Source organism: Buceros rhinoceros, unplaced genomic scaffold, assembly GCF_000710305.1.
Source record: "Buceros rhinoceros silvestris isolate BGI_N320 unplaced genomic scaffold, ASM71030v1 scaffold14224, whole genome shotgun sequence".
NCBI classification, from domain to species: Eukaryota; Metazoa; Chordata; class Aves; order Bucerotiformes; family Bucerotidae; genus Buceros; species Buceros rhinoceros.
The window spans coordinates 1-9981 of NW_010407749.1; the positions used below are offsets into that span (position 1 = coordinate 1).

The following is a 9981-nucleotide window of genomic DNA, read 5'->3' on the forward strand; positions in this document are numbered from 1 at the left end:
ACGAGTTCCTGCCCAGCATGCAGAGCGCCGAGGAGCTGGTGTCGCAGGTGGACGGGCTGAGCAGCAACATCGACCTGCTGAAGGCGGGCATCGAAAACGAGGTGCGGGCACAGCTGCTGCGGGAGCTGCTGCCCATTTCCCTCCGCTTCACCCCAAACCTGCACCGCCCCCACCCCGTCGTGCCGGGGACTGGGGCAGGAGGACTCCTGGCTGCCATCCCTGGGTGATACCACCCCTATAAAACACCTCCAGGTGACGCACACTGCAGAGGCGTGTGCAGCACCGCGGGTGTACGCACTGGGTGTCATTAAGGGCTTGGCTGCGGTCTGCTCGCTGTTACAGCCTTGGAAAAGCACGTCACACGCAGGGAGGGGTGAGCCTGTTAACCTGTGGAAAGGTGCCACCCAGCCAAGGCCCCACAGAGGTATCGGGCAGAGCAGGAGCCCAGGTCATACCTGTGCACACGGGCTGAAGCCTTTGAGGAGGACGTGAACAGCTCCTGAGACACACCCTCAGGTTTTCTGCTGCTCTTCCAGCATCTGGGCTTCTCTAGCCCTGTTAATTAACAATTAACTTTTGGCTCAAGCATTCTTGGATATTAAATGTCCACGTTAAAGGGACACTGAAGTTGTTCTAAGAAGTTGTTTAAACTTACTTACAATGCCTTTAAAAAACCTGTAATATGTTCAAAGAGAAACCGGTCCATGAGTGTTTCCAATGCAAGGAGTAAAAGGGATGGAGCCTCTTCTCATCAAATTATTCAAGTGACAGAAATACTTCAAATCTATCCTCGTCACTTCTAAGAGGAAATGTGTCTGATAACTTTCGCTTGCTGTAAATGAACCAAAAATTTGTTATTTTAGGTTCAGCGAGATCTGAATGTCGCTGTTGCCGAATTTACTGAGCTGAAGCAGCAGCTGGAGCGTGACACACTGGTTCTGAGTGTTCTGAAAAAGCTACAGGAGGTGAGTGGCTTAAAATCACCAAGCTGTTGTCATCCTCTCTGCTCCTCAGTCTGTGGCGTCATTCTGGGCTTCTCTTCTGCATGCATGGCTAGAGCTCCCCTGTCTCCAGCTGTGGGGATTAAAAAACTCCTCTGGGAGCAGATCAGCCCGGTGACACACTACTGTTTGACTGTTGCAGTTTGATACGGCTATTAAAGAGTACAACACTGCACTGCTGGAGAAGAAATACGTGGCAGCAGCTCAGCAGCTGGAGAAGGTAATAATGGCTTTGTTAGCACACGACGACACTGTTCGTTGTGCTTTCAGTAGAGTTCACAAGAGGCTTCTCATTCCCGGGGCAGCAGTGACCTGTGTTTTGTGTTTGATCTTTACCGCCAGGCACGCAGCAGCCTGAAAACGCTGGAATCCCGCAAGGGCTTTGAGCTGAAGATCCTGAAAGCGCTGGGCAGAGAGCTCACCGTGCAGATGCAGAACATGCTCTACCACCTGGGAGAGGAGTGGCAGACGCTGGCTGTGTGGAAGCTTCCTCCTTCAAAAGGTATTTGCGGTTCCAGCCTGTTCCACGGTGTTGCTGCGCTGTCTGAAATGCCTGCTCTCGAGCACCTGCAGGATCGCTGTAGTGCTGAACGACAGCGGTTTAACGAGCTCTTTAGAGCCTAACGAACAGCGGCCATCGGGTATCGCTCCGCTCTGTGGGTATTTAGGTGCCTCCACGAGCAAACCGCTGTAGCCAGTAGATTTTAAACAGGGTTTTGACACTCCCTCTGCCTCATCTGTGGCGTGTCTTAAAAACCATTGAAGTGGTGATCGAAAGAGTTACCAGCCTCCAAGTACTTTTTGTTTAGTCTTGTCAAATATCAGAAAAGGGATGAACTCCAGCAGAGCCTCCGCTGCCCAGGAAATCAGCTGGGCCAAGATTTCAGGTTGCTTATTACCGAATACCTGATGGGGCTGGCGGAGTTCTCTGAAGTGGTTCTTCAGCCCAGACACCAACTCACTGTTCCTCTCTCTTGCCAGAAGGCAGCAGCCTGGAGTCAGCGGTGCGGACTGAGTTGCACTTATACACGGTGCCGTCAAAAGAGGAGGAGATGGCTGGCCCACCCCTTGCCTCGGTGCTGCAGGCGTTCGCTGTCCTCGGAGAGCTGCGCACCAAGCTTAAAGCGTTCGGTAAGGCAGACCCTGGCTCCCAGTAAACGTTGCCTCAGCAGGTAGGAGTTCAGACTCGTTGTGAGGTGGATTTCGAGATCCAGTTCACTTCAGCAGCACACTTTCTCTCGGCTAACGTGGCGGTGAAAGCTCTGGTTCTTATTAACAGGAAATTATGCATCCTTTACGTACCCAGAGTTATCAGTCCTCTCCTCCCAGTTTACTCTAGTGTACCTTTGCTCTGTGGTTTCGTGGTCTGACATATAAAGAGTTTTTCCAGTTACAGCATCCCCTTCTACCCAGAGCAGGCAACCTCTGGGCTTCAGCATTCTCGGGTGTTGATAAGTCAGGAAGGGTGGCGGGTACTAGGACAGGATTTCACACGTCCAGCTGTTTAAGTTGCTCTTCACTTTACATTAAATACACTGCTCTTCGCTAGGCCTCCACATGTGTTTCACTTGACTAGAATGGTCTTTAGTGAAACCAGACCCAGCATTTTACCTCAGTAGCTGTTTCCCAGCTGATCAAGAGGCTGTTTATTCCACTTCATGCAAAGAATCTGCTTCTAAAGTCGTCACAGTTAGGCCTCACTGGAGCAAACTGCCCGTCTCCTGCTCTTGGAAAATGTCTCTTTTTTTTCCTTTTTCTCAGGCCAGTTGTTGCTGAAATACATCCTCAAGCCGCTGATTTCATACCCATCTCTTCAGCCATTCACAGAGGAACAGGCAGATGTGTTCATCCTACGTTTTAAGTCTGAGGAGCCTAGCTTGGATGATTCCTCTCCCATGGAGGTTTTTGACAAGATCAAACTTGTGTTTGAAGTTCTCCACAAGTACCTGCTAAGTAAGTATCCTCTCCCTTTGGGAACTCGGCTGAGATCCATACCTTGTTCATGTATTGGAGCAGAAGCTTTCTAGAAAACCTGGTTGTTAAACTGCATTGAATTACCCTAAGGGTAAATTCAATTCCGTAAGCAGCTTTTGCTGTTAACTCGCTGTGCCAGCCTCCCAGACAGGAAGGACCCGATGAATCGGTAGAAGGGTCTGCTCCAGGAAGCAGGGCTGTTAAACTCCATCTCTCTTCTCTTGAATTCAGACGTGCCTCTCGAGCAGCCTGCGGAACAGGAGAAGGAGCGCAGAGTCATCCTCGCCGAGCTGCTGGGGGATCTGATATGGGAGGAGTTGTCGGACTGCCTCATTCAGAACTGCCTGGTGAACTCCATCCCCACCAACAGCAGCAAACTAGAGCAGTATATAGAGGTGGGTCTCAAAAGCTTTTAGAGCCCCGAGGTGGAAGTGCTGGAACAAAAGGCTGCATTTGGTTGATCTAGAATAGTCTATTTCTCTTAGTTAAGCTGTGGCTTGTTTTTCCTGACGAGTGTGCAAGGTCTCAGATAAGTATGCCTGGGTGGCACAGATCAGAGACCTGGCAGTGTGAGGCCCTTGTCAGCCTCTGTGTGAGGCTGAAGATGATGATGTGGCAATGCTGCTTGCCCACCTGCCTCCCTGAGGACTGACTGCTCTGTTTGTCTTTCTATTTGCTGTTAATGAACCCAGGGTTTCTTGCATAGGCCACAATTTTCTTCTTTCTAAAAAAACCCCTAGATACATAAACCATAACTTAGCGCTAGTGAAGAATGCCAAAAGCTCTTTTTCCTGGAGAGGGGCCTGTTTCAAACAGACCCACTCATACAAGAGACCTCCCAGTCCCTTTGCCCCAGGTAGCCCAGTATGAGGAAATTTGATCACCTTGCTCCTCTGGTTTTTGAAGGACCTTGCCAGCACAGTCAGGGGACAAGCCTGCAGTTCAAACACTGTCTTATTGTGAGATCACAGCCCCCAGCTGAGCCAGCTTTTTCTGAAAAGTTGCTGGAAAGCCAGTGAATGGTTAGTGCCCTCTAAAACCTGATTTCATCCTTTGCGTTCAGCTGAGTGGAAGAGTTTGTACCCAGCTTTAACATAGCTTCCTAAAATCAAGGAGCAAAATTAACGTAGAACACACGTCTGCTCTTCTCAGGTGATTAAATGCACCGAGGAATTTGAAAAAGCATTGAAGGACATGCAGTTTTTGAAAGGAGACACGACTGATTTGCTGAAATACGCCCGTAACGTCAATTCCCACTTTGCTAACAAGAAGTGCCAGGATGTGATTGTGGCAGCCAGAAGCCTGATGACCTCAGAAATCCACAATACAGTAAAGGTGACCGCTGATGCAATACACTGTTCTTCCGGGGGAAGATAGCTGAGCTGTTGAAGAAGGCTTGTCTAGAACAGTCGAGCCTGGGGATAGTTGTGGAGCACTGAGTACTCTTGATTATTTGGGGAGCTTGGCGGACCACAGTTTCAAAACCTTTTTTAATAGTGCTCAAGTGGGTTATTTCACTAACAATATGTCAAGATAATTGAGGTTTGCTTGCATAGGCTGTTCTGGCAAGCACCATAAGTGTACGAAAACATGGAGGATTACTGACAGAGTTGCTTCGATGCACGCAACACCACAGAGACTGTTTTGTGGTCTGCTGTGTCGTTCATAAGCCTTCCCGCAGTCTTGGGGTGCTTCTGCAGCCTTGCATTTATCTGGAGTCTTACACCGCTGCCATTCAGTCTTGCACAGTCTCCTCTCTGTGGGCTCTGAATTACCTGTCAAACCTCTCTCTGGTTTTCCCTTAGATCACACCTGATTCCTGTGTAGCCCTACCAAGGCTTCCTGATCCTGGGGCAGGAGATGACTTACAAACACCAAAAACTCCTGAACCTCTGCGTAACGACACGGTCAGTTTGGAGAACGGGACTAAACTGAGCCAGTACACGTTCTCTCTGCCCACGTGCCGCATCAGTTCGTCAGTGGAGCAGCTGATGGAGCTGGCTTATCAGACCCTGCTGGAGGCTACAGCCAGCACTGACCAGTGGTAGGAATTATCTGTCAGCGGGTAACTCCTGGGTATCAGACAGTGCCTTTGGTAACACCAAGCATCTATTAACAGATTAAGAGAGCTTTAAAAGAACAGGAGATACTTCAAAATTGGAATCCGTCATTGCAGTTTCTCTGCTCTAGCTGGAGGATGTGACCCTGGGTTCGTGCAGGAAACTGGCACAGCAGGAGCAGCTGTGGACCATGTTCCCTGCAGTACTCAGGGGCTGAGCAGCCTTTCGGACTTAGTTTTCAGGGAGCATTTGTTTATGCTTTACAGTGGTTTAGCTATTAAAGCAGTGAAGACACGGTAACTCCTCCTGTGCACAGCACAGTTCACGCCTTCAGTCTCCTAGTCGTGAGGAACGCTCCCGCAGCGTTCACTTCAGTGTCCCGGCAAACATTAGCTGTCAGGGTTTAAAAGAATCAAACCCCTCTTTTTCTGAAACCAAATGATAAGCCATGGTGCCCATTCCAGGATGAGTTCTTGCTGGAGGAGAGCAAAGAACTCCAGCTGGCAGGGCTCTTCAGAGAACACAGTTCAACGTTCTGGGGAACCACGTGCAGCCTGCTTTAAAAACAAGAGAGCCCCTCCCTGGAGGAGAGCAGCCAAGGTACTGAATGGCCTTCAGTGTACCCGGCAGAGAGAGAGGGCAGGCTGTTAACACACACCTGGTGGGGAGGGGACACAGTCCCTTTTGTTCCTGGGGTTTCATCTATCTCCCCTCTGACATGTGGTCTGACACTTGTCTTTTCCACACTGACCTTACAAGGTCATCGCAGCCTTTCCATGTTTTTCAGACTATTGGCTTTGTTGGCGTTGTGGTAATTGATCCTGACAATCAGCCCTTTGTGCTAGTGCTTCTCTACTAAACCAGCCTTGTTTTGGAGGGTCACTTGTGAACAAGACGCTAATTCCACTTGTTTTCCTTGTAGCTGTGTACAGCTCTTCTACTCCGTACGGAATATGTTCCAGCTGTTCTACGATGTAGTGCCAACGTACCACAAGTAAGTGCTTGTGTGTTACCTAGAGCCTGTTCTGGAGCAAGAGCAATGCTGTCGGAACAGCCCCACCTGCCCCCACTTTGTCCACCACAGCCGGAGATCACTAAAGGCTTCCTCTAGCAGCAAAAATCTTGTACAAACTCTTAATCTATTTGAAAATCATACCTGCTGCGAAAGAGGTGCCTGAGAGTTTCCGAGCTGGCCCAGGAGATAGCTGCGGTTCTGGTAACGCTTGGATTTGAATCCAGCCACGTAACTTTGACCTCAGGGCTGCTACAGAGATTTTTTTTGTTGTTTTTCCTGTAAAAAAAGAGCAGCAGTGAAGAAGCAGGAAAGTACACCACTCTGTCAGACAGCTCTGGGGTACTCCTGAAAAGGACTTCTCGTGCTTTTCCTCACCATAACTTTACCTTAAAGTATCCTCACGTCCAAAAGTCCGTCGCTAGAAACAAGGTGGATGTAACAAGAGGTTCAAACACCAAAGAGTCATTCACTGGCCATGAAACTCCTTTCCTGGAAGTCCGTGCAAGGAGGGAACAGGAGGTTAAACACTTTGATTCTGACTGATGTCCTTGTCCGGCACAGCCCTCAGTTGGTTACTCGCCACAGCTGTCTGAGACAGACCTGAGTTTCTCTAGGATAGGCATGACAGCAGAGACAGGTCTAAAGAAACACGTCTTCCTTTTCTCTTCCTCCTTGCTGGGACAGAGAGAACCTTCAGAAGTTACCCCAGCTAGCAGCCATTCACCACAACAACTGCATGTACATTGCTCACCTCCTGCTCACCCTGGGACACCAGTTCCGGTACCGCCTGACCAACATCCTGTGCGTCGGAGCAGCGACCTTTGTAGATCTGGTCCCTGGCTTTAGGAGACTCGGTAATTCTACCTTTCGGCATTGACTTGTGTTGATGGGTGACGTGGTAATTAATCCTGGCTTTAGTGGCTGAATGATTTCATGGAAGTCTGGCTACTGACTCGAGCAGAGTGGATTGTTCCTGAAGAGCTGTGGACAAGCAGCTCGGACGTTTTCCAGGTTGGGAAGTCTGATAGAGAAAGACAGTTGTTTAGGGGTTGACCTGTTGAAACCCAACTCCTCTTGTCCAGCACATAGTTCCAAGAACAGTTCGCTATCCAGGGAGATGTTGTGGCACTCAGATATTTTGGGATCTGTTGCTTCGTCCTTTGATTTTTTTTTTTAGCTTGTTCTGTGAAAACAGTTTGAGATGGGTTTGTATGATCCTGATAGGAGCCTGTCATTCGTAATTAATTCTGCTGCTCTATTTCTCTAGCTCTATTTCAGAAGTGCTGTGGCAATGCAAGCTGTGCAGGAGCTTGCCCAGTACGTGACTGGGGCTGCTTAAATTCCAGTCTCTAAACAGTCTCACAGAGCCAAATTCCTTTGAAAATAGAATGTTATGGCAAGTTCATTATTCAGCACTTACAGTCTCTAAATTGGCAGAGCAAATTCAATAATTGCTTAATTGCTTCTCTCTGCTTGTTTTGCTCCTGAAGGGATGGAGTGTTTTCTGGCCCAGATGCGAGTGCAGAAAGGAGAAATCCTGGAGAGGCTGTCGAGTGCCAGGAACTTTTCTAATATGGATGATGAGGAAAATTACCATGCAGCAAACAAAGCAGTAAGGCAGGTAAGCAAGGTGGTCGGAGCCAAATGCCCCCAGGCTGTGGGTGCTGACCTTGGCAAGGCGCGGAGTGGAATCTCAGTCTGAAAACTGTGCAGTGGAACTTCTCAAAACATCCATTTTCCACAAAGATTTTTTTATTCCTTTGGCCTGTGTCTTTCTGTAAAATTGAAGTGTGTTGAGCTCAGTTCCTCTTGCTTCACGCTGTAATGAAAACCTCCTTAACCTTGGACTTGAAGTACCTTGATAACATTTTTCAAGGAAAAGGCCTGTCGCACAGTTGATGAGCCGTAACGCAAACTGAAAGCGTTTTCTCCAGGAACATCTGCTCTGTGCGATAACAGGGACTCCACTGCCTTTTGCTTCTCTTTCTGACTAGATGGAGTCACCTTATCATTTAGTGCCTCTCAGAGTTCTTCTGGATAACTCGTGGATAACTCATTGCTGTTATCTTCCAGGTATTGCATCAGCTGAGAAGGCTGGGGAAGGTCTGGCAAGACGTCCTGCCCGTGAACGTGTACTGCAAGGCTCTGGGGACTTTGCTGAACACAGCTCTCACCGAGATCATCTCTAGGATTGTTGCCCTAGAGGTCAGCGTTTGAGGTGGACGTGCCAAGCAGAGGGTGGTGTGAACAGCTCACACTTGTGACCTCTGGAAGTTCTTTCCAAGATCAAGTTCCAGGGGAACGGTTATCTTTCAGAGAAATGGGAGTTGCAGTTCTGTCTGTGAGAAGCGTTCATGATACCAGTAATTTGCATCCATTTGAAACATCCATTTGTGGTCTCCCAGCCATTCCACGACTGTAGTCAAGGGGAGGGTCAGAGAAGTGGCTGCACTCTTACCTGAATTTGGGTTTAGGTGTATCACTCCTATTAGAAACATTTCCATGAGTTGGTCTTAATTTGTTCGAGGCCCAGGAGTTTGCTGTTGTCTCAGACTCCAGCTATTCTGACACATTTTCAGTCTGAATTTGGGTTTAGCTGTATCACTCCTATTAGAAACATTTCCATGAGTTGGTCTTAATTTGTTCGAGGCCCAGGAGTTTGCTGTTGTCTCAGACTCCAGCTATTCTGACACATTTTCAGTCTCTGCACCTCTAATGAACCTCTCCATCCCATCTAGGCGCCAGATGCCGAAATACCCGTGGCATTTCAGGCTGAAATTCTTCCCTGTTTAAATCTCCATTTGACTCCCAGTTCTGTGTTTCAGTGATGGGCAGGTTACCTTGGGTCCAGTACGACTCCCAGATTGCATTTCTTAATTCAGATGTTTTCACAGCAAATGATAGAAATACGTGAGTACATCTGTTCTGGCTGAAGGCTGCATCCCAAGAGCCTTCCCGCAGACCAACCACGGTTCTCAGGCAATCGCTGAGAACTTGCTGAAATAGCCATTCATGAAATAAGTTGTATGAGCTCAAGAACATTAAACGCGATCCAAACCACTGCTTTCATCTTCACACGCACAAATGTCTCCCAAACCACCTCTAACTGCTCCCCTCTCCACATTTGTTCAATTGTAGGATATCTCTGCAGAAGACGCAGACAGGTTGTACTCCATCTGCAGAACCATGGTGGAGGAAGGACCCCAAATTTTCACCCCGCTGCTTGAAGACAACAAAAATAAGAAATACCAAGAGGAAGTTCCGGTCTACGTGCAGAAATGGATGACATTCAAAGAGCTGATGATCATCTTGCAAGCCAACCTCCAAGAAATAGTAGATCAGTAAGTACCTTCCTGCCTTCCTTTTCCGCAGGTTTCTGACCCCAGTAGCGGAGCTGGGAAGCGGTCTGACACCAGCAGGCCGCTGCGCTCCAGGGACTCTTTGGATGAAAGGCCGACACCATTAACAAGGAGGAGCTACAGCTCCCGGGGCAGAGTCCTGGCTGTGTGTTTATACTCTGTTTGGAGCTTGCTCATCCGTGCAGCTGCCCCTTGCAGAGGACAAGGTGATGGTAAAAGCCAAGTGCCATGGGAGAGGCAGCCCAGAGTGACTGTGAGTCACCCTGGCTTCTCGAAGCTCAGCACCCTTTGACACCGAGCAGCCTGGCATTCTGCCTCCTGCGTTTGGTGCTGGAGCGCCTTGCTGCTGCAGCCAGCCCCCAGGATGGGCCTCTGCTTCTTCCATGCTGTTTCTTGCTGCTTTTAACTTGCAGGGGGGATTCATCTGAATTATAGATGAGGGTTTGCATAATTACTTCTATGACTTTAGCTGGCATGTGTTGTCAGAAGCTAGGCATTGCCTGTTCACAGCTGCCCCCCGATTCGGCTGAACAGCGAGCAAGCAGTGTCCTCAGCAGGCTAACCCGAGAGGG

General features: G+C 48.9%; 1 protein-coding gene across 1 annotated transcript in view; it reads left to right on the forward strand.

Annotated features, from left to right (window-relative positions):
* Window positions 1-3: 3 nt before the first annotated feature.
* ZW10 (zw10 kinetochore protein) overlaps window positions 4-9981 on the forward strand; it is a gene marked incomplete at its 5' end in the record, with an annotated part of 10564 nt that continues 586 nt past the window's right edge. The window contains 14 exons of the mRNA XM_010134611.1: window positions 4-101; window positions 864-965; window positions 1144-1221; window positions 1344-1503; window positions 1983-2132; window positions 2763-2954; window positions 3207-3370; window positions 4128-4310; window positions 4781-5019; window positions 5958-6029; window positions 6735-6904; window positions 7541-7671; window positions 8124-8255; window positions 9189-9391. Of these exons, the coding sequence (XP_010132913.1) occupies window positions 4-101; window positions 864-965; window positions 1144-1221; window positions 1344-1503; window positions 1983-2132; window positions 2763-2954; window positions 3207-3370; window positions 4128-4310; window positions 4781-5019; window positions 5958-6029; window positions 6735-6904; window positions 7541-7671; window positions 8124-8255; window positions 9189-9391 (2074 nt within the window). The remainder of the gene's footprint in view (window positions 102-863; window positions 966-1143; window positions 1222-1343; window positions 1504-1982; window positions 2133-2762; window positions 2955-3206; window positions 3371-4127; window positions 4311-4780; window positions 5020-5957; window positions 6030-6734; window positions 6905-7540; window positions 7672-8123; window positions 8256-9188; window positions 9392-9981) is intronic.